Below are 23,954 nucleotides of genomic sequence, written 5' to 3'. Positions count from 1 at the left end.
GATACATACATATGCTGTTGCAGTAGGTTTAGAGCATTTTAAAACATTTACCTGAAGTTAAGAAATGGCTTTGAAGGATTAGCTTTAGGGGGTCCCCTCTTTTGTTTGACTGCCAGAGATGCCAGATTCTTGCCTAAAGAAAACTTCTTTGGACTGCTCCAAAGCAAATTTTTTCACCGATTTTTTTACAGCCAACTTTAAACAAAACACAAATTTATAGTGACTTTCAGTGGGTCACCATAATAACCCCTAATTTTAGCAAACCTACTTATTTTTTATTATTAAAACATTTTTAGTTATAACAATAATGTCAATGGTGTTAGAGGCACTTAAGACCAAGAATGGCTGTCCAAATAATACATTTATTATTTATTTTATATTTATTATTTTTATCTCAAAACTGCAAACATGCCATTATTTGGCCTTGCTTCTTAGGGCCTAAGACTTTCCTAACTATGTGATGTTAGGTTTTCAGCTGGCAGTGGCTGAATATACAAAATTGCTGACTGCAGTACTGTCAAATTCTGGGGTACATACAGGAATGTCAAATTCTGGGGTAACAACTGCATTGATTTTTTAGGAGTTAGACCAGTTCAACTGACGACAAAATTTGGTCATTGACCTTTCAAAGATTCTCAGGGCAATATGCATCTGGCCTAAGGGATAGGAGTACTTTAACTGCCATCATAGGTTGTGTAACTTGATCATTTTAAAAGTCGAGCACAATTTGCTTTCTGGTAAGTATTAAAACTAATTTGTATACATTTATTTATTGCCAAAATACCTAATGGAGAACTCATTTTAAAAATATCTTTTAAACATTTCCCTTGAAATCATGTTGTCATTCGCTATGGATTTTTTTTCAGCTGCACTTAATCATTGGCAACCCTGCCCCGGTCACATTATTAATAGGAACTGTTAACATATGAGACAAATATAATTGTTATATCTACATTAGAGTTGATGCTGACTTTCCTACAATTGCTATTTTGGGTCCTTTCTTACTAGCCTGAGGAAATGACCAGACTGAGAAGCCTGAATAGACAGCTCCAGATAAATGTTGACTGTACTCTGAAAGAAGTTGACCTCCTTCAGTCTAGAGGTATAGACTTGATTTTTTTTTTTTTTTTTGTAAAACATAAGTTTTAATGTGGTGTGTGTTTAAATGTGAGTAGATCTTTGGCTTTTTCTTTTCCTTTTTTTATCAAAACTGGGTTTTACTGATATCAAATCATTACTTCAGAATGAAAGACACAACCTGTCTTTTTTTCTTTCAGTTATAAGCTGGTTGGATAGTGTGGTTTTTGTTAATAAAATTCTCAATAAAAGTGTGCCCAAATTAAATTAAGTAATTACTTGTAAATAGCAATTTGAAAGGACTTTGTCAAGATAGTTGAATCGAAAAATAGACATACCTTGATAATGGTTCCATACTCAAGTTCTTTAGTTCATGATATATTCATTGTTGCTGCAAATGTATCTCTTTGCTGTGACTTATTGTGACACTAAATAAATTGTAGTTAATAAATTGCTACGTGTGCACCTGCTGTGTCACATCTGCCACTTCCAAACTGGTAGCACACTTGCCACATCCGTATTTTGAAGACACATGGAGCAGCCTTACAAGATAAAAAAGACCATAGTGACTATAGTCTAAAAAGTCTGGTGCAAATCTTGTCTCATTTAATGCTAGGACAAGAAAGAAGAAAGTAATACCAACTGAACAATGTATCTTAACAACACGTTCCTTTGCTTGGCAAACTATTGAAGTTAGAGAAAAAGAATGGAAAATGAGGTCTATAAGAATTAGAAGAATTAGCACCAAGGACCCTGAAAGTGATGCAGCTCAGCATGCCTTAAATCCAAAAATCCAGCAAATACAAATAATTCTAATTAAAAGATACTTTCAAAAACACCGAAGGAAATTTGTGGTAAATGTATTAGAAAAACAGTTTAAATTGTAAATCTCTGGGGCCTTCACCTAGAAGCTCTGTCCTGAAAAATAAATTGCATTTTCAGTTATCTATGAAACAATCCAACACACTGAAATAAACTTTGTTGTCCAAATAGAAGCTGCCCTATGAAAACAAAGCAAAACTGGAGATATGCAGAGAAAACCTCTTATCCAGTAAAAGTTGAAATAGAACATAACATGAAATAAACATAGAGGAAAGCTTTCAGATGACTAGAACAAAACACTTGTGTCATGAGCAAATAAACTACCTCCCGAATGTCTAAACACTGGTAACGATACCCGAATGACTTAGCATCAGTTCATTTAAAAGAAATAGAACATGACTCAGATTTCACTAAGAGCTTGGTCCTGCAAGTTGCTGAGTAGTTCCTGGATTGCCGAGTTCCTCCCTAGGGAGCTGAAAGTGCTCAACTCATAGCAGGAGGTTTTATACAACACCACTGGAATTCATCCAGCCCATCTGCCAGAGATGAGATTTGGGAAGGATATCAGGAGCTCCAGTGGCAATTCTTACAGAAAATGACATGAGATCCTGGATGTCCATGCAGAGCAAACAGAATCTTAGCGCCCCTCCCCCCCCCCCTTTTTTAAACGTTTATCTGGATGTTTCAAACCTGATCCATAGAAACACGCAAAAAAAAAAAAAAAAAGCTAGAAGAATATGGAATGAGAATGTCCTCTAGCAAAGGACACAACTTGCAAAACTTTCAGAGCAAACTGAAAAACAAATTCCCACAGCATGCAGACAACTCATTCTCTGTGGGGACCATTTTATAAATAAGCATATTTAAAATAAATTGCATATCAGAACACCAACACTGAAATGGGATTGACAGGTGTCAAATTCACAATTAGGCATATACACAATCACTGCTAACCACAAAATTAAACCTGTGTGCCAGGTCCAGCTGAGAATATAGGAAATGTAAAAGACCAGTGAAACTTCACAGGATAAATGAAAATGAAGAACAGAAACACCCTGGGATTCATATCCAGAAGGGTATGACCAGAGAGAACTGTTCAGAAATGAGTGCTACTCTTCACTTAAACGCAAACTGATTTTCATCTGCTTTTCTAACCAACAATCAGGAAGCAGCTCCTGTTTACAACCCTTTCTCTCCTGCATCTGCAGCTACAGTAGGTTTGCAGTACATTCCTCTGCCAGTTTATTAAGAGCTCCACCTTTTGAAATGAGACACAGAAGAGGAAGAGACACAGTGTAACTAATCTGGAGCAAGTAAACTGAAAATTTAGGAGACGAGCTGAAAATATCAGAGGAAAAATTAAAATACTACAGAGGAGAGTTCTTTATACAACACTGAAAGTTGAACTTCTAGAGAAGTTTTTAGAAGCAGTTTGGAGCAGCTGTTATTAATTTCTTTATTTTCAAAAAAAATTAATGTTAAACTTTAGTATGGCACCCTTAACAAAACAGTACCATTTTTAGGCACAATTATTTTGATTCCATTTCCATATGGTCAAGGAGATCTCAATTTAGGTATATAGTTCCTTAAACAATTGGCGTCCTCATAGGAAATAAGATGGGTGGGGTGAAGCGTTATCTCCTTTTTCTCTTAGGCATTATTTGGCTTATTTAAACCTTTATTAGTTATCATTGCAGTCTGTGGAATACTGAAGCTTTTATTGATCAACCTAGTTGTGAAGAGTGGCAGAATTTCAGGGAGATGTGGCAAGTCTGCTAGTTTCTTCAGTATAGTAGTATGCCTGCACAGTAAATGCTGCAATGGGATAATATGGTATGAGTCAGAAAGATATGAAAGATATAATAAGCTGTAAACATGCTTCATATAAAAAGGGACTTGTTTTACATATATACTCTCTAATATCCTTTCTTAGTATTGTTTATATTTATGTTCCTCTTACCAGGTAACTTTGATCCGAAAGCCATGAGCAACTTTTATGATAATATAGAGCCTGGTCCTGTTGTGCCACCAAAGCCATGTAAAAAAGGTGAGTCGCTAAATAAGGGCCAAGAAAACCATTCATATATCTCATTGTTATTTAGTAGTTCTCACATTGAGAAGGAGATTTTCCATGAGTTACAGTAAGCGTTAAGGCAATTCTTTTTATACAGTCAGTAGTAGCAGGAAACATTCTACTTGTGTTTATACATTTTTACAAGCTGTGCAGCTAAGACACTTAAACAGATCTATGTTGATACAGCAACAATAACACTGGCACTGAAAGCTATGTTCTATCAGTATGTTTAAAATTTGATATTCTGATCATATGTTTATGTATAATACTGCTCATTAATAGAAAAGAAACTGAAAATACATAAGATTTTACTGTTGATTTCAGATTAACTTGAACTTCCAATTAACACATTTTTTAAAATAAATAATTTTGGCTAACTCCTATTTAGATTAGGATGCCTCAGTCTTCCCGTAACGTTCATTACTGGGATTTTTATAAACATAACTGCAGTGGTAGGCATACATAAATTAAATCGGTAATACAAATTCATAATTTGAATTGGTATTTTGTGTTTTTTCTCATTAACATTGTCTGCTCAATGGTCACCGTTTTGACCAGAATTACAGAGAGTAAATTTCATAGTATTAATAATATTTCAGAGTAGTAGGAGTCCCACAGGTGCTGTGGTCCATATGTTGTAGGCTGTTCCCCCAAAACTGAAAACTTTGCAATGGCTAACCTAGTCAGTATTATTTGCTCTGTGCTGTTCACACTTCACTTCTTTTGTCCTGTGGATAGTATGATTGCAGAATACTATTGTGGTTGAGGCGCAGAATTGAGATCTGGGAGATTTGGATTCAATTCATGTCTTTGTCACAGACTCCCAGTGACCGCAAGTCGTTTAGACCCAGATTTTCAAAGGTATTTTGGTGTTGCTGTGCTCAGCATTGCAATGCCTAATTGATTAAGGAGACTATCTCCGTTTCAAAAGTGATTGAGACACTTAGGAGCCTAAATCCAATTGAATGCTTATTTAACATCATAAATATAGATTTAGGAGCCTAACTTTAGGCCTTTAACTTAGTCCTGTTTGAAAGAGGACTAAATTAACACAAATTAAGTATGTTTTAGTTTGCGCGCGCAGTGTCCACACTAGGGAGTTACTGCTCAGCATGCTAGGGTGGGTGAAAAATCAAGACACTTATTTAAGAGCCTAAATATAGATTTAGGAGCCTGTTTAGGTATTTACATTTGAACTGTGGACTTTGTAGACAAACCCTAAATTGTCTTATGGCTTTAAACAGGAGTAGAACAGTGGGGAAGGGAGTGAGGGAAAACAAAGTAGAGAATGGGCAGGAGTCAGGATATGGCAGAGAGTTGGATAAATTTACCACAGGTACACCTAAACTTTCCTTTTTTTTACCCTGATGCCTTGCAGGAAAACAGCACAAAGCAATTATTCCACAAGGCATAGTGTTTCAAAAGATAGTGTGTGACAATGAAATGAAATGAGAGCAATGGATATTGATCAGTGCTTGCTTTTCTATCCTCCCTTCTGTCAGGATGTATTGGCTAGAAAAGTAGAGTGCATAGAAAGTGAAGCTGGATTAAGCTACTGAAAATTATAGTAATGTTAAAACTGTTTTTTGGATAAGGACATATCTCTTAATGGACTGTACCTGTCAGGCCATTATCAGACAAAGTATACAGGTTAAATAGGTAGTTAGCAGAATGTGGTGCCATAAGTCAGTTCTTTGGTCAGGGGTCTGATGGAATGTGTGCAATATCTAAAGTAAATTAGTTTGTGCTGTGTGGTAAAAATGGTACATCAAATACAGTATACAGTAAGTGACTAGTAGTTTGTTTGTAGCACTTTGACAATGCTGTGCAATTTAAAAAACTGACAATCAATTTGTAGTTCATTAAACTTTTCAGACTTTGATAGGCTTGGGCCATATTTACATCCTTCTAAGTATGTATTTTACTACTGTTCTAGAAAGTGCCAACATAAGGGTAAAATTCAGGTTAAGTAATTTGTAATAAATTCAAAGAGATGACAGTGAAGCAGTTAACAAGTAACCTGGGACAAAATACTAATTGTCTGAAAAATGGATAAGATCTGAGATAAAAAAAAAATGAAACCTGAGAATTCTTTTCTCCAGTATGTCTTGACAACATGACATGTTTTAGATTTTTGCAGAAAAAGGTGAAATATAAAGGTTTGATTTCTAAATATATTTGACCTAGGGCACAGATCAATTTTAAACACACATTTAATAAATGTTGAGGGTATTTTATGAGCAACTGCTGACACTCAGCTACTTGACACCAGTGTGAGTTGGGTCATGCCCCAGTTCAGGGCGTTGCTGGAAGGGGAGCAAAGAAATATCTTCAAAACTCTTATCACCAGACTGAAAGAAGGTTGGAATGACTGCCCAACCTCAAAAGTTTTCCTTTTCAGGGTACTGTTGAATCACATTTGCAAGAAATGCCTTTTATCCCTGACTTTCATAAGAGACATTTCTTGAAGAGCAGACTGCTCTTGAACCAAATCCAGGTATTTTCCTAAATAAATTCCCGAGGGAATATACCCTCCCTCAGATCTTCCCACAAACCCCCCCCCCCCCTCTCTCTCTCTCTCTCTCATATTCCTCTATGAACATTTTTTTAGCAAAGTATACTGTACACGTTTGTCTGTTTGTCAGGGTGTTGCCTTCTTTCTTTATCTTGTTTAAGAACACAGACTCCTCAGTCCCTCCCCTATAACTTCATGGATGCTAGTTCCATGGAATTTATCACTGACTAAAGCAGGGATGGGCAAACTTTTTGGCCTGAGGGCCGCATCTGGGTATGGAAATTATATGGCGGGCCATGAATGCCCGGTGGGGGAGGGGGACTCTATGGGATGTAGCGTGGGGGGGCTCTATAAGGGATGTTACCAAGGTGGGGGGAGGGAGGACTCAGGGGTGTGGGGCGAGGGGGGAGGGGTTCTACAGGGGCAGTACCGGAACACCTGGGGGCACTGCTGGCAGTGACACCAAGGCGGCCATACCAGGTACCCTAGCTGAGACAGGTGCAGCCCCTGGGCGGTTTCGAGGCTCTCAAAGGTGGGGCCGTAGAAGACCGGGAAGGGATTGGGTGCACTGCCGTGTGGGGAAAGGGCCGCCATGTAAGGGCGGGGTTCTGATCCCGGAAACAGTGCGGTGACGTCGCGCCTGCGTAGTGTGGCTCTGCGTGCTGGAAGATGGTTCTCATCTAGCGAATTGAGAGTCGGGGGCTGGGGAGCACTGGGCAGGCAGAGCAGGGCAAGCCCCCGACCCCGCTCCCTGGTGGGAACTCGAGGGCTGGATAAAGACGTCTGGTGGGCCGGAAGCGGGCTGCGGGCTGTAGTTTGCCCACCCCTGGACTAAAGGAAGGGGTAGGAAAGGTGTGTGGCATTTATCTTCCTCTGAGGCATTCTACAGTGTCAACTTTTAGATACAGGAAAGTGAATTAGACTATTTGTTGGGGGGGTTTTGTGGTAAATCTCTTGTTATGAATTACTGATAGCCTTTAATAACAAATATGGAAAGAAGACTTTTGGAAGAAGTCACTAGGGTAAAACGATTAATATGTAAATTGGGTGCTGTGTGAAAGTATAGGCTCTTATTAAATTCTGGTTGATGGTAAGAAGAATCTAATTGGAAAAGGAGTCATGCCTCAAAGAACAAATATAAACCTTTTGGAAGTTTTTAAAGAGTTTTTATCAAATGAAAAACTAAAAATAATTATCCGGCTTCTGAAGTTAGTATCTCTTCGTAATATTATGAAACACGCAGTTTAAATAGGTAAAAGGACAACAGAAGGAAGAACCTTCAAACTCTTCTTCCTAAATGGAAGTTTTGTAGGCACTACTAGTGGCATATTTGTACAAACCAAAGCAAAATATGTTGTATTACATGCAATTCTAGTATACTGATTTACTGGCAACCACAGGGCAAGAGTGCATTGCAATGGACCTGCATGATGTCAAGATTCTTGCTGTCAGCCCACTGCAGACTAGTTTTGGGTCTGAATGCCTGGCACTTAGCATGGAGTCTTCAAACCCACTTTCTCTTAGAAAATTCCCTTCCTTTGATACATGTACAGACTCATACATGAGTAGCATTTACATGGGCCTTGGGGTGAATTCATGTCGTTCCCTGCTAACAGCCATTAGCTTTGGACTGCCTTCTCAGTAGGTAATAAATACATAATGTATGTATTTTGTACATTCTGAATTTCAAATCCTAATCAGGTTGTACAGTGCCATTTAGATGTCTGTAAAACACAGCTGAAAACTACTAGCTAGCAGATGAAATCTACTTAATCTACTCCTCTAAATATTTACTAAAATTGCATGGTATGCTTTCTTATGAAGGCTTTGTTTGAAAAATAACATTATTTTTTCTTTAGAGCATCAACCCAGCTCCAAACAGACTCCACAGACTCAGCCAAGAGATGAAGACTTTGAAGGGGCTCCATGGAATTGTGATAGCTGCACCTTTCTGAACCACCCAGCGCTAAACCGCTGTGAGCAGTGTGAAATGCCACATTACACCTGACTCTGGAAAGGGTCTGCATTAGGTTGAAAACAGGTTCTTGAGCCCACAGCCATAGGAGAAGGAAACATGGGGAACCTTTCAGTCCATCTGCCAGGCCTTTGCCAGTCAACTATTTTCAGATTATGAGGGGGGAGGAAAAGATGTGAAACTGTTTCCACTTGTACTGCTCTAAAGAATAAATTTGGGGGGGCGGGTAGGGAAATATTCTTTTCTTATGCCATTGCAGTGAGCAAAGCAGAAAGGATAGCCAAAACCAGAAAAGGATTCACTCTTTGAAGAATGTATACAGGAAAACAGATGATTGCTGCAGTTTAATCCTGTGGCTACAGTTACTGCTTAGTGGCTCTTAATTTTTAAATATAGAACTTTTAGTAATGATGTGAAATATTACAGTTATCCTGACAACCTGAAGCCATAGCTGACCTACCTGGTCCCAGCTAGCTGGAAAACAAAGGCTCCCTGTGCTTCTGGATTGTAAACTACTGAAAAAGAAGACAGGAAAATGCAACTGTAAATTTTACAACATATAGAAAACAGAGAGAAGGGTATTTGTAATCGCTGCTTTTTTTCAGGGTGATTTAAATCTACACAAAAATTTGCTGTTTTGAGATTGTGACTTCTGGTGCAAAAATGAGGTACTGTATGAGCCTTACAAAAAGTAGAATCGGAGGTGATTCTACAATCCCTTTTGCTTGTAGAGTGCTCACCAAGCAGTGTCAACACTGGTAATTAACTAAGAACTAATTCTACCATATTACTGATGAAGAGAGTGCTGCATGCTTTTATTTGGTCCTTGTGTGGTAAAGCTAAAAGTAAATTATGCTTTTATAAATAACGTTCTCCTAAGACTGCCCTGTAGCAGAACAGTGAACATATGCCAAATGCCAGAACTATTCCAAATTCTGTTTGGAAGATTTGAGCTCAGCCATGATTATGTATGAGAAGTGTTTGCACCCTGTTACTTAGGCCTTTTCTGCTTCCAATTTTGTGAAGAATTCTTGATGTTTACAGCACAGAAGGTACTTTGTGCCCCAATCCTGATTTAGCTGAAAAAGAATTAATCAATGTTAGCTCTTCAATAAAGATTTATTTGCACATTGTTAATAAATCAGCCTGTATAAAATAGCAGATGGCAGATCTGGAAAAGTTGCGTGCTGCATTTTTTAATTTTGGTCAGGAAATGTTTGCAATACCGTGAAGAATACAAAACACTTGCAAACTAAAAACCATGCAGGTACTTTTATGCATCTAATGTATTGTATTATATTAAATGATCAGTTTTGTTTAAATGCTTCAGTTTGCTGTACTAAAGCAGTCATTATTTGTGAAATCAGAACTTCTGGATTTGGGCAGCTGAATGATTATGATGTGAAATTGTGAGACTGATTTAGGATGTTTTTCATATTGGTAAGAAGCTGGTACCATGCAATTGAATTTTTACACTGTAACTTTGTTGTGTGAAATCTAACATTTTCACGGCATTTGAAAGTTTTTGTTGTTTTTGCCTGTATTGCCTTTCTGGTGTCTTCCCTCCATGCAGTTTAAAAAGATGATAGCAAAAACTGCTGTCTTGTGTTTCAGATCAGGAACTACCTTTTATCTGGTATGATATTGAAATATGTTCCTTCAATCGTAAAATCTTCAGCATAACCTAAAATCTATTTAATAAGTCTGCTTGAGATCAATTGAAGTGTGCATCATTAATAAGCAAAATGAAGTCAAAGGCATCAGAGCTGAGATTTCTTTTTAAGTTGATGATGATTTTGCACTGTATGATGAGGAGCTCATATCTGAAAGAAAACAAAAATCCCCGCTGTCCAGATGAAGTTAAAAATAAGAGTAAATTTTTGTAATTCTGTTTTGTATAAATGGATAGTATGGCAAAACTGAAGGGACAGTGTGGAAAACAGATGAGCTGAAGTATTTTACCGAAAACATTTTTCTTCCTTGAGAGATTAGCAACATCATTACCTGATGAATATTCAGGTATTCAATACAATACCAATTCTGTCATAGTTCTTCAGTGATGATGCCTTTTCTTTTGTATGATTTCAGTTTTCAGTCCTATTTATGTTGACTTTTTAACAGCTTTAGTTTCTGCTGGAATAGCAAAAATAACTAAAATGAGTCATCAGATGAGAGTAACAGTAGCATGCTGGAGAACAGTTGTGCCACTTTGTTTTAAGACAGTGTAGATGCTGTTTATAAAAAAAAAAAAAAAAAATGCATGCAACTCATTAATTCTGTGAGCTCTAATAATCCGAAATGCATGGTTTCTGGTGTTACAAAGACATTCTAATCTTAGTCATAGCTGTCACCAGCTAGCAGAAGACAGAAAAGAGGCAACCTGTGAGGAGATGCTGTTGGGAGGGTGAGAGAGAGTGCCATCAAATGGGCAAGTTGATTTTAAGAGCAAAGCTGAGTTTTATTTGAGCTTTTTTCAGTTCATTTGTTGGTTGTACAAGAAATATTGAAAATTTTAAATTAATGAACAAACATTAGCAGTAAAAGAACGATATATGGTACTTGAATCTTTCGTTTGTTAGAACATAAGTTATATTTAAATATTAGATCATTCATTTTGCTTTTGGAAGCAGGCAACATCTTCACACTCCAACTGAAATGTAGACTATGCCAAAAAAGGTTTCTTCGTGTAATATTTATTTAATGCACACAAAACCGTAATGTCAGCTGGCATATAAAATGCACTGTATTGTATAAAACTTTTGAGTGTATATGTGTGTGGATGGCAGGATGCTAATGCCGTTGTGTTGTTAATGCACTACTTATTTTTAATAACAAGCTTTCCCTCAACCATGCTATTAGACTAGTTCGGTTGGTAACTTACTTGGACTTTAGGTATTCAAAAGGATTTCACAATTCATCTAAATTAACTTTTATAAAAGCTTATTTTATATTTATCTATTAGTATCAATTATCCATTCCTACAACCACAGTTTTTTAAAAGTTTTAGTCAGAGTGGGACTTGTGAACAATATTTCAGGGTATAGCAAACCAAAAGAAATCCTAAACTTGGCTATGCTTCAAATTTGATGTAATTATCAACCTTGCTTGTTTGGGAGGGAGAAGGGCAAGTAGGGGCTAAGAAGAAAATACTTTGTAAAATATAGTCTAAGGTCAGATTGAGTTGTGCATTTGTGTGTCTGTGGTACGTGTGTTTTCCCTTAAGATGGGAGGTGTGATGAGAAGGTGTAATAATTTTTAAAGAGCTGGGCTCAGTCTTAGTACTTCCTAATCCTGTTTTCTTTAAAAGTATATTATTGCTTGCTTTCAGTTACTGTATCTATCCCAGTTATACTCTCATTTCAATTTTTCCATGGCAACATATATTGACATTAAGATTGATTGTAAAATCCTTTGAAACTGAATTCAGAAATATTTAAGAGCTGAAATTGGGACAAAACAAAATGGGGAAAAAAATAAAGAATGTGAGACTATCAAATAAGTTAAAAATGAAATTGTCATCTTGATCCTTTTTAATATTCATTGGTGTACCCAGGAATGTGAAAATGGCTTTCATAGTTCAAGGTAGACTGAGATACTTAACTGCTTCTCTGAGACTGTAAAATTTACATGCTATGATACTACTGTGACTCTCCACCCCATAAAGAGAGAAGACATGCACACAAACAAAGCGTCTTGTAGTCAATATTGCTTCTTGTGTTCTGCACCTATTTTATTTTCTTTCCAAATGTTAACATAATTATTTAAAGTTGGCCATGATTGAAACTTGCTGTATTTTTTAGTTTGGGGCATTCTCATTGCTTGTCTATAAATATTAATACAGGTAGGTTTTTCTTGACTTGTTTGAATAATAAGAGGTCATTGGAGTTAATGCAATATTATAATTTTGGATTTTCAAGACCTTAAAGAATTTTTTAAAACTCTGTTCTTGAAATTTATTTATTTATGGTGGCGCCGATGTATCTAATCCATATTTCCTGCTGTGTGAAACCCTGTTAAATTTTTTCATTAAAACAGCAAGACTAGATCTTGTTAAATCCTGTAAATACGATGTCTCTAGATTTTAGATGTATATGCTGTGAATGAGATTATTACCAAGAGATGAAATTGTACAAAAGCATTAAGAGGCTATGCATGTGTGGTATCTCCAGAAAATGCATACTCGGAAAGTTGCAGATTTCTGCAAAAATAAATTAATAAACTAAGAAAACATCACATCCTGCATTTGTTCTCATGTGTAGTAGAAGACATTTCCAAAATACCAAATTTTCTTGCTTTGACAACTAAACATGTTTCTGTGTTAAAATGTAGCATTCTCCATAAACCCATAACTATATCAAACTTTCATTTGTGTCCTTGTAAATCAATATATTTGCCTCTGAACTGTTCTGTGTTGGATTTGGGCCCCAAACTTGCAGGTGGGTTTATGGGGCAGACCTTTGAGGTGTGTGGTGTCCCACTGAAGTCCAACGTGGTTTGTGCAGATCAGATTGCAGGATTGGGACTGTGCACAAATGATGTTCACAAAGTGTTTTGATCTCTCTTCCTTTCAGCAGCAAGCCAGAGAACACTCTGATTCCAGAAGATGCTGTTGTTCATGGCAGTTGAACATCTATTGTAGATTTCCACAAACTCCACCCCCCCACCCCCCAAGGCTTGAGGAAAAGTATATGATGGTGTAGAATTTTTGTCATTTTTCCCTAAGAATGACAGGTGTGACTGTTGAATCACTGCAAAGATACTTTCCTTAGCGCAGTATCTTTCTTCAAACTATAAAGTTTATTAAATTGATTTGTCATGTGATCTGGTAGGTATTATAAGAATTAATCTTTTCAGCTGATCCTTTTAACCCTTCTATATGAAATATGGTGGTAGGTAAGTACTAATTGTTGCTTCTCAGGTTAAGTGTATCGAGGCTAGATAACTGATTTCATCTAATTTATATGAAAATCAGTCTCAAATTGTGGCTTGCTGATGTCTGTTGAATTCTAAATAAAAGGTTTCCATACTTTGAATGAGGACTATTCAAGCTCCATGAGCTGGATTTTCAGAAGTGCTCAGAGTTGGCCTAACTGTTCTCCCATTGAACTCATTGGGAGTTTAACCATTTACTTCAGTAGGAACAGTCAAGCTAACTAATCCCAAGCTAACTTTGGATCCCCAATTTAACCTAGCTCAAAACTCTAGTTTGGGACTGTTGCCTAAAATGTAAGCCATTATGCTGTAACTGAGCAAGGATGGGTCCTCCTGGTGCTGCCAATGCCAGTGAAGAGAGCAATACTTTCCACTGTGGGAGCAACATGAATGTTTTTGTAGTTTCTTGGGTTCTTGTTTTGTAGCAAATGAAGAAATATTCGAGCTTCTAAAAATCCAGTGTAGCACAACTGGGGCAGAGAGGTGTGGGGGATAACCTACTATGAGGGAAGGGATTGCCTTACATCATAATACCACACAAACTTGGTTGCTTTAGCGTTAAGATTGCTCAAGTGTGGTTTGTGTTACAGCAATCAATAAAAATCAAGGAAATCATCAAATTAGGCTACATTAGAATAACTAAGATAACCTCAGTGTACAGGTCTTCCCCACTTTCAAACACAGTGCCCACACGCAGACTCTTTACTTGCATGACAAACTTATATTTACTTTCAACATACGCAGCACACACATTCACGTCCTCTAATTCATACTCGCTGTACAAACTTAGCTATGGGTTCACAGTTAAGTTTGTGTTTGTGGGCTGCATCCTTGTCTAGTATGTGAGGAGCTGCTGATTAGCTAGATTGTGGAGAAGAACTGATGGAGCACTTGGACCATTGCTAGTCTGTCTGGAAAACACTAGCATTCCTCTGCTTTCTCCTTCACTCATCCTCTGGATGCTGCCTCAGGAGCTTTGCTCACGCCCTATACCATCATCGTTGGTCCCCCATACCTTGAGTCCCTTTCCCCCCTCCCATATCCCTGATCAGTCCCCCATAACTCCATTGTAGGCTGTCTCACTCTTCCCGCATGCTTTACTCCCCCATCTACAATCACTAAAAAGACGACCTCTTACAAGGAGCCTGACCTATAGAACGTGGCATTGACAAAACTTCCTACGTCCATCAAGTTTTGTCAAAGGAAAACAGCTCTGGTCAGGTAAGCTTTGCTCCCACATAGCCTACAAATCAAACATTAATATCCTTACTTCAGCTGCAGTGTTTGTTGCGGCAAGGTGGAAGAAACAAGATAAGTTTTAACACTTTGCTTTCAACAGAATGTGAATAGATGAAGCATCAGCTTAGCATGTGAGCTGGAAAATCAGCACCAAATAGAAATTGAAGTACTGAATGTGAAGTATGGAATGAGATATGAATTTGTTCCACACTACAAACGCCTCTAATTACTTAGCAGTGCCACACCCAATATTGCACTAATTTAACTAAAGGTGCAGTTTTAAAACTAATTTATTTAAAATGGTACAACTTGGTCTTGTTACTAGGGAAATGTACCAGAATTACTATACTGGTATAATTATACCGCCATGATTACTTCTATAACACTTCATGTCAACACTCTTAGAGTAACTGTACTTTTTTTTGGTTTGCATCCACACAAACAATTATAATGGTTTAACTAGGTTGGTAAATATCCTGGTGTAGACTAGACCTTTATGTGTGAGACATTTACATTGATTTAAATCTGGTTTACACTGGTTTAGCTTTGATGCTAAAATAATATAAACAAGATTTAAACTGATATGATTGTCCATGCTGGGATTTGCACTGGTTTCAATACATTGTTTTTTAAACCAAACCTTTAGTTAAACAAATGCTGGTTTTGTGTGTTGACAAGGCCTTAATTTCTCAAAATTAAAAAACAAGTATCCTTTCCTGAAAGCATTTATTGTTCATTGTTATGCTACTTTAAGAGCACACTTCATGCTGATAAACGTGAACAAATAGTTGACTTTTTTTTTTAATTTGAACATTAAAATAATAATGAAGTTAGAGTGGCAAATATCTGCAGTTGTTAAAATGTTGCAAAGGTTGATTTTTGGTTTTGTGTGTGTCCTATACTTTGAGATAACTATGGTTTGTCTATATTAGAAAATTTTTACTGGATTAACTAAATTAATTTTTAAATTGGTGTAGTTAAACCAGTGCAAACCTCTAGATGCACTTAAAGTGGTTTATCCCTTATTTCAATTGGTTTAGCTTAAACCAATTTAAGTGAGGGTCATCCTGGTTTAATTTAAGCTACATTACAGGTTTGAACCAGTTTAATTAACCCAAATTTTCTAATGTAGATCAGGCCTTAAATTATATACAGAGGCAAAAAGCAAGCTATTTCCATAAAACATTCCTATCAGTGAAACACTTCAGATTTTCAGTTGAATGAATCTTTTTCTTCTGGTATATTATAGATGTGCTGTGTGAAGTTTTATAGGAACAGGTGTTTGTTTTAACAAGTAATTCCTTCTTTAAAGGTTTGCTAAATTGCTGATTATGCTATGTTGTTGTCAGGTAAGTAAATTCCAATCAAGTCATTAAAGAGTCTCCCTTCAGGAATGACGACAATACGTCATGTTTATTTTACAAAAAGGTCTACAAAGGTTCCAGAAAATATTTTAAAATAAACATTTCTAATAAAATGTGTAGGAAATACATCGATAGACTTTTGGCAAATGCACTGTGTATAGCAATATAATTAGTTTCTTTGCAGATAGTCAAAGGGCATAGCATTCCAGTAACTTGCTGTAAAAGTCCATAGCTCATTTGAGGGGGCGTTTTTTATTATAGGTTGTCCTGGATTCATTATTCCCATGCCATAATGACCTTGCTGAAGTTCACAAATACGCCTTTGTTAGGTTTGCTAGGGGGGAAAACCCATACAAAACATTCAGTTAATGTTCACAAAAGGTCTGTCTTATGGCTCATGTAAAAAACCCCACAGTAGTGAAGAACAAAATGCGGCTTTCCTCCCTCTCTCCAAATAAAGCACATGTATTTAATTATATAAAATGAAAATTTTTCATTTCTGCAAATCAATATAGCAAAATCTGGTTTGTCTAATAGAATAAAATTCTGCTTTTGGATCTGAAAGATCTGGATTCCAAACTTTTGTTACTCCTAAATATGCAATATTTCAACTGATACCAAGGTTTGCAGAACTGACAGTAGGACTTTGCCCTAAACCAAAGTGAAAACCAGTTTTTTCACCTTTGATTGAACTCAGTCTGCTGATTGGCATAATGTTGTGTTTGTTATGAACTTGGAAGACCATTATGGCTTGACACCCCTTTTTTCTGGTCTTGTCTCGGAAATGCTAAATGATTGGTAAGTGCACCAACTATTACCTTACAAGCAGGGACAGGTGGCCACACCATGCATTACAATCTTTATCCTAAATAAATTTGAAAATTTATTCATTTTACTTCAAAGCTAGATGACCTGGCAGTGAAAATGGGCTCATTGTCTCTCAAGAATCATACTGTTCTTGAGGGAGAAAGTGGGGAGAAAACCACAGAATGATGTGATTTTTTTTTTTTGTTTACAAAAACCTCAGAATTTTGAGGTTTCAAAATTTTCTCACACTAACAAGACTACAAAAGGAGGACTGAAGCCTAAACAAGGGACAGCAATAGTCAAACAAGGAGAAACGAGAACAAAAATGGATTTCATGTGTTTTGGATGCCATATGTATTTTGGTCTGTATAGTGGTTTATACTGACTAGACAATGGCATGATTTAGGTTTGGGGGCAGTTTCTGCTTGTCAAAGGAGATGTTAACAATCTCTCCAGAGTAGAGATCCCATCTAGTCTCACTGACGATCCAGGACAGCCAGGAGTCTTGTGTCCCTTATTACCATTAATGCTTCCCATCACTGTTAGTTGTGTAACTGGGATACCTGGGGTGACTCTGTACCTGGTCCTGCTCTCTGCTTATTATTCTGGTGGCCCTGGAGAAGTTCCCACAAATGCAGACTCTCTCTGTTGGTTCCTAGGGCTAATCGAAATCAGTTTATAAAGCGATTTAGGGTCAGGAAAATTTTGAGGAGTGACTGCTGCCTCAAGGACAGAAGAAGAGATGTTTGCTTTGCTTTCTGAGTAGTGGCCAACTTCACTTCTAAAAATGTTATATACTGTTGATGAAGGGCATTCGGGTGTGTTCCATCACAGGAGATGATGAGGCTTAACTGTGTTACAGGAATGGTTGCTGTTCAAGAAAAATGTAAAAACAATTTATAATAGTCATCTCTTGTGCTTCTTAATTATCAAAGAGACTTTGTCTTGGAAACCGATAACTTATCTGGGGATTTTTGTCTGATCGTTGGAGATGGAATCTTGTTACACAGACATATTGAGTCGTCCATATTTTGTTTTCTGTTTTTCCACTTTTTTGAGTCATTTCTAAAGCTGCAGTAACTGGTTAATCCAGCATATATTATACTTGTTAAAATATGGTTGTATTGTAATTCAGTGTATTATGCAAAATGGAAACTTTGCTAGCTAAGCAATTTGTTTAATGGGTGACTATTCACTGCGGTGGAACCCTCCTACTCTTAGTTAATTGGTAAAAATCTAGGATACTTTTATTAAAATTGCTTGTTTTGAGAAACATGACAGTAACTTGCTGACTCCATAATAATTCTGTAGACCAGGGGTCAGCAACCTTTCAGAAGTGGTGTGCCGAGTCTTCATTTATTCACTTTAATTTAAGGTTTCGCGTGCCAGTAATACATTTTAACATTTTTTAGAAGGTCTCTTTCTAGAAGTCTATATAACTAAACTATTGTCGTATGTAAAGTAAACAAGATTTTCAAAATGTGTAAGAAGTTTCATTTAAAATTAAATTAAAATGCTGATCTTACGCCGCCGGCCCGCTGCCAGCCTGGGGTTCAGTTCACCTAGGCCGGCAGCAGGCTGAGCGGGCCCGGCAGCTGGGACCCTGGCTGGCAAGGGGCCGGCAGCTGGGACCCCAGACCAGCAGTGGGCTCAGCGGCTCAGCCTGCTGCCACTCAGCCCGCTGCTGGTCTGGGGTTCTGTCCGCCGGCTCCTGCCAGCCAGGGTCCCAGCTGTTGGCCCTGCTCAGCCCGCTGCCGGTCTGGGATCCTGGCCCTGCCCACATAGAGTGGGTACCTACCTTCTCCCTGGTTCTAGCTCATTGTCTTCCTCTGTCTCTGCACTGAGCTGAGGGTGGGAGTGCACTGAGCACAGGGCTGGGGGTGAAGGAGCAGGTTGGGGTGTAGGGTCTGGCCAGGAGCTAGAATGAGGGAGGGGGCTCAGAGTTAGGGCAGGAGGTCTGGGTGTGGAGTGCTTACCTGGGCAGCTCCCATTCAGTGCAAGGGTGCAGGTGGGAATGGGGGGTGGTGGTGCAGGAGCTCCCATTTGGTGCTCAGGGTGGGGTGAGAATGTGGGGGGCGGTGCAAGAGTCAGGGCAGGGAACTGGAGGCATGTGAGGGGGGTGCAGGAGTCGGCATGGGGGGGCTGGGGTCAGGGCTGGGGTCATGCGGGGATGCTGGGGTCAGGGCAGGAGGCTGGGGTGTGAGGGTGGTGCAGGGGTCAGGGCAGAGGGCTGGGGGTGTGGGCTGGGGTCATGGGGGCGCTCCCTGCCCAGAGCGGCTCACGGCAGGGGGCTGGAGGGGATATGCCCTGATTCCACCCCCGTTTCCCACCTCTCCTCCGTTTCCTCCCTGGAGCAGCTCGTGCGCTGTGGCTCTGCTTCTCCCCCTCCCTCGCAAAGGGCCATCAGCAGATCAGTGGCAGGGAGGGAAAGGAGGAGGGGCAGGAACCCAGCATGCTGGGGGAAGAGGTAGGGGAGGGGGGGAGCTTGCCTGCCCTGCAGCAGCAGCTGGCAGGACCAAGCTTCTTCACCCTGCCCCCATGGGGGGTGGAGAAGAGCGGGGCAGGCAGGATTTTTAATGGCACACTGCTGCCTGCTGGGGTCCTGGCCTGGGTTCGGCAGCGGGCTGAGCGGGGCTGGTCTGGCCAGGAGCGTGCCATTAAAAATCGGCTCGCATGCCGTCTTTGGAACGCATGCCATAGGTTGTTGACCCCTGCTGTAGACCATTCAGAAAAGAGGTAAATGGTACAGACAAGAACTGTCACTTCTGGTGCACCAACATCTGCCAGACAAAATAAAATCTGCATTGCTTATTTGGTATAACTGAAATGAAAGTTATAGTAGAACAGGGTCAATGGTTTTAAAAATACATTTGCTTTGTTTATACATATTTTTGATTTAATAAAACCTAAGCTATTTATCAGCAGATATACTGTGACAAATATATTAAATAATTCCTAATATTTATAGAACCATAAATTACATATTTTTCTGGGGAATAGTAAAGGCTTTTTTGTTTTTTTGTTTATAGGATTAATCTTACCAGAAATAGTATCGTGTTCCCTGAAATGTTCCATCATGTTTTCCCTCTTCGCTGCCCTCCAGTTCTACGCCAAGATACACGTCCTCTCTCCCAAGCAGGTTCCCCAAGTACTTGATAGTTCCTTTACTGATTTTCCCTGCTGGACGGGAGAATTTCACCACATTTCCAACTGTCAAGTCTGTAACACTTCTTGGTGCAAATGGTCGTCTTGGTAACAGCACCTTACCCACAGGAGTCCTGGTGTAAAAAGAAAAAAATTAAAAGCAAAACCTTTTTCTAAAAGAGTGAAACTAATTTTAAATTCTGAAGAACTCTGTTTGCTGGCTTCTGTTCAGAGTACCAAATAACTTTGTTTGTGATCCACTTGGATAAATGCCCTGTGAATTCCAGTTAGAATTCTTACATTTCTTAAAACTTCATTCTCAGTTGCCAATCCACAAAGATTTCTAGGGGGAGGGAGGGTTGTTCTGCCCTACCACAGCACAGAGGCAGCTCAGGTAGATTTGTTTTGTATTTTTCTCCTGTTACATTCTTTCACTAGAAAGGGATAGGAATGCATAAGCAGTCCCACTGCACTTCTTGATCACTGCTTGCTGCAACATTGCTTGCCTGCATAGTTACTAACCATAGCAAAAATATAATTTGCATCTCCACTGGGAATGAGTTGGGGAAAGCCCATTACTTGGGACTTACTAACAATGAATCCGACAAAGTGCTAGAAGTGTATTGTATGGAGTAATCCTGTTCTGTCAGGGAATGGAATAGGTGACCTAGTAAATCTTTTGTCACTAATTGTTAGGCCTCTCAATTCTTTCACTTCCCCTCCCTTTCTCCTTTTGGTGCTTGCTGGACCAACTGCAGTGCCAAGAATTTACCTTATTCGTGAGACTGTGGCTTAACCCAGCTCACTAAACTCATGGGAGCACCATGCCTTAAAACAGATCACCCAGTATTGTGAACCAAATGGAAATGGCCCTGTGGAAGGCACCATGACACATAAAAGGATCAAAGGAGAGTTAAGCATTGTGAAAGTTAGGGAAGGGGAAGGGGGAAGACCTCTGAAGGCTGTGCAGATGTGGTGACGTGTGATTTTGCCATCTGGCAAAATTTAAGGCTAGCAGAGTCACTCCCATCCTAAGTTAACACTTTTGACTTCACCTGCCTTCTCCTTAGGCAGCAGGGGCCTAGCAAGGCATTCCAGACGAGAGGACCTGAACTACGCATATCATGGTGGATGTGTACACCAAAATGTCCTGGATGAGTGGATCAGAAGCCTAACGTGTCCTGTCACTATCCTGAAATATTCATGTATGTTCCTCCCTTCGGCATATTCCCCATTTCCCTCATCTCCAAGGGGCCAAAGTTCCAGACCCCTCCATTTCTTAATAAAGCATCAGCCTAAGTATTTCTCATTGTGCCTGATAAAAACTTAGTGTGCAAACAAACTGGGGAACTGCTTTGGAGTCTGGTTTACACCAAAGCAGAGGGTTAAGAAATCCCTCAGCACACTTTATTGGACAAGATTTTGAACTACGAACAGTTAGTTCAGGAATTCTCTAAAACTAGGTTTGAGGCCTCATTCCCAAATTCAGAATCTCTGGAGAAAAGTGGTGTAGTGAGAAACCATGACTGAGGGGAAGAGAATGTGTAAAAGGTCATAAGGTCAGAGATAAAGAACCAATACAGTTCTTCAAACTCAAAGTGCATGCATCTATTCCAGTCCTGACAGATTCGGATTCCTGTGCAGGTCTGAATTCCCTTTATATATGTTAAGTAAAAGAACGGAAGAGGCCTTTAGCTGAGATTGTGATTTATCAACTGCTTTGACTTTGTTACACACAGACAAACCTTACTCGGCCTCGAGCAAAGAAATCGACAGCTTGCACAAAGCTAAATCTACTGACTGCAAAAAGATTTTTCTTTCTAGGTCCTTCAAAAACATATTGGCGTTTAAAGCAGGCAGTTCACACCATGAAGTAACTTATACCAGCCCTGAAAACCCAAGTGATCATAGTGTGATGTGATATCTGCACAGCCAGTGTCTTACATGTCTGCAGGAAGGGACCAAAAGACACCAGTCTAGATGAGAAGCAATAATCAGAATACACTATGCTGTACGTCTTTTTATCAGCCTGAGTGAGGGAGCTGCTGACCTGAGCAGAACAGATGTGGCTCCCAGGAGAGGTGTCAGTTTTGTGATTAATTTCCTATTTTTGTGACGGGGGCTATTCAAAGAGTTGGATCTCTCCACGAAGCCCAACAGAGAGTCTCCTTTTTTACTCATGACACTCCAGAAATTTAATGACTGACGCCTTCTCTGTGTTATGGGCTGGGCTTGGATGAATGCCTGCCGCCTTTCACTGCATGCCAGAGTGCAGAGGCAGTGCTGGGTAATAGCTCTCAGTCCCCTGTTTAGTCTGTCAGCTCTGGAGTTATAACCCTAGTTCTGCCACTGACTTTGTGTGGCCTTGGGCAAGTCCACAAGCTTCTGCTTTCTCCTCTGAAATGGAGGTGATTACTCTTCCTATCAAGGGGGTGTTATGAGGCCTTGGGCCTGATCCTGCACCATCTAAGTCAAAGGGAGCTTTGCCATAGACTTAAGTGGGCACAGGATTGGACCAATAGTGCATGTTTGAACAGCTTGTGAAATCGTGATGCACCCTGTAAGTGCCACCTAGGGTATAAATAATACACTGAGGAGTGCCAGCAAACTGGATATTGTACTCAGGGAATAGGTACTCCATGGGCCACCTGAACCATAACAGGCTAAAATGACCTGCATGGCACAAGGTGAAGAAAACTGACCCTACAAAAGCTTTCCTGGGCAAAGTCCTGGGATGTTTTTTCTAGCAGCAGTTCACAAGGGCCGGAAGCCTGAGCCAACACTGAAGATGGAATTCTTGTTACATAGGGGCTGGCAACATTTTTTTTTTTTTTTTGGCCATCATTCAGTACAAATGCCAGAGGCAGGATTTACGTTCACTGATGCATGAATACCGACAACACAGCAGAACTGGCTCCTCCTTTGGGGCTGTATCAGAGAAGACCAGTTTTAAATTGTACCAGGGTCTTCATAGGAACCCTGCTAAAGGAAACTGTGAGGCTACACATCCCTTAGCCAGGCTGCTTCCTCAGCCAGTGCTGGCCCCAGCTAGCTCCCCAATGGGCATTCAGTCCAGTTCTGCTATTGCAAAATGAGATGGCTATGGAACTCTTTCAGGGATGTGTGGCCGCTCTGTGATCCCTGGACCAACAGGAGCTAACTCTCATCTCCTAAGAGCTACTGCTAGCTTTGTATCTGACATCAGAACTCTAGCTGCACAAGTTCTTTGGTTCTGTAGGTGCTACTCTTTTTCAGCCCCTCCAAGCTTCATGCCTAAAATGACAGACTTCCTGAGTGAATGGTCCTGGGCCGATTGCTCATGGATAGGAAATTAATATTCTGGAGTTCCGAATGGGAAGCTTGCTGATTTAAGAGGCTGTAAGATGGAGGGGAAGGTGGAAATGATTAGTGGCTTGTGTGTTTTGCTCCCTATAAATTTGGAAGCATTTGTACTCAATCATGCCAATTCCATCCATGTACAAATGCTTGCCCCCAAATATACAGCCATTTAATTGGCAATGGGCTAAAGTCACTGGCCTAAGATTCCGCTGAAGTCGACAAGTATCATGAACACTGCTTATTTTTCTCTAACAGTAATAACTTGTCAAATATTACCTTAATTTTGTGCTGTTTACAAGATCTCCAATACCTTGTTCGTCTTACCAGACTGAATAAGCATGGAAATGGTTCTACCCTCTTGCCCTTTGAGGTGGTCCTTAGCGAACAAGGAATGTGTGCACTGGCACAGTGATACAAGTCAGCATGCCCTGGGGTAGCCAGTGCCATCCTGGTTTTGGTCTATAGTACTTCGCTGACGTTGGCAGCCAACCCGGCACCCGTCATAATCACTAAATTAAATTATATATAATTAGGCTGAGTGTTTTTTCTATTTTAAAAACAAAAACAGTATATCTAAAAATGTCTCTTAGAGAATTGTTAGATAGCACCATCTACTATGAGGCCATGACTTCAATCCCAGCCCTGATTGGTAGTAACCAAATATAT

At 39.5% G+C, this 23,954-nt stretch overlaps 2 protein-coding genes across 11 annotated transcripts in view; one reads left to right on the top strand and one right to left on the bottom strand.

Annotated features, from left to right (window-relative positions):
- The window catches only part of TAB3 (TGF-beta activated kinase 1 (MAP3K7) binding protein 3), a 75,913-nt gene extending 63,087 nt beyond the window's left edge, over positions 1 to 12,826 (top strand). For 7 of the 8 annotated variants that reach the window (XM_037902049.2, XM_043538012.1, XM_037902041.2 and 4 more), the window contains 3 exons: positions 1,009 to 1,102; positions 3,863 to 3,946; positions 8,348 to 12,826. In XM_037902049.2, the coding sequence (XP_037757977.1) occupies positions 1,009 to 1,102; positions 3,863 to 3,946; positions 8,348 to 8,496 (327 nt within the window). In that variant the 3' untranslated portion in view covers positions 8,497 to 12,826. Of the gene's footprint in view, positions 1 to 993; positions 1,103 to 3,862; positions 3,947 to 8,347 lie in introns of those variants that run through there. The other variant, XR_006287886.1, reaches the window with a different exon arrangement.
- Positions 12,827 to 16,022: 3,196 nt separating this feature from the next.
- Positions 16,023 to 23,954, bottom strand: part of LOC114020260 — a 51,801-nt gene continuing 43,869 nt past the window's right edge. For 2 of the 3 annotated variants that reach the window (XM_037901993.2, XM_043538009.1), the window contains 2 exons: positions 19,847 to 20,083; positions 16,024 to 16,332 (listed from right to left, as the gene is read on the bottom strand). In XM_037901993.2, the coding sequence (XP_037757921.1) occupies positions 16,275 to 16,332; positions 19,847 to 20,083 (295 nt within the window). In that variant the 3' untranslated portion in view covers positions 16,024 to 16,274. Of the gene's footprint in view, positions 16,333 to 19,846; positions 20,084 to 23,954 lie in introns of all 3 variants that reach the window. The other variant, XM_037902001.2, reaches the window with a different exon arrangement.

This window comes from Chelonia mydas, chromosome 1 (assembly GCF_015237465.2).
Source record: "Chelonia mydas isolate rCheMyd1 chromosome 1, rCheMyd1.pri.v2, whole genome shotgun sequence".
Lineage (NCBI taxonomy): Eukaryota > Metazoa > Chordata > Testudines > Cheloniidae > Chelonia > Chelonia mydas.
Note: the sequence above shows the minus strand (reverse complement) of the source record. Positions and strands in the feature narration are given on the sequence as shown.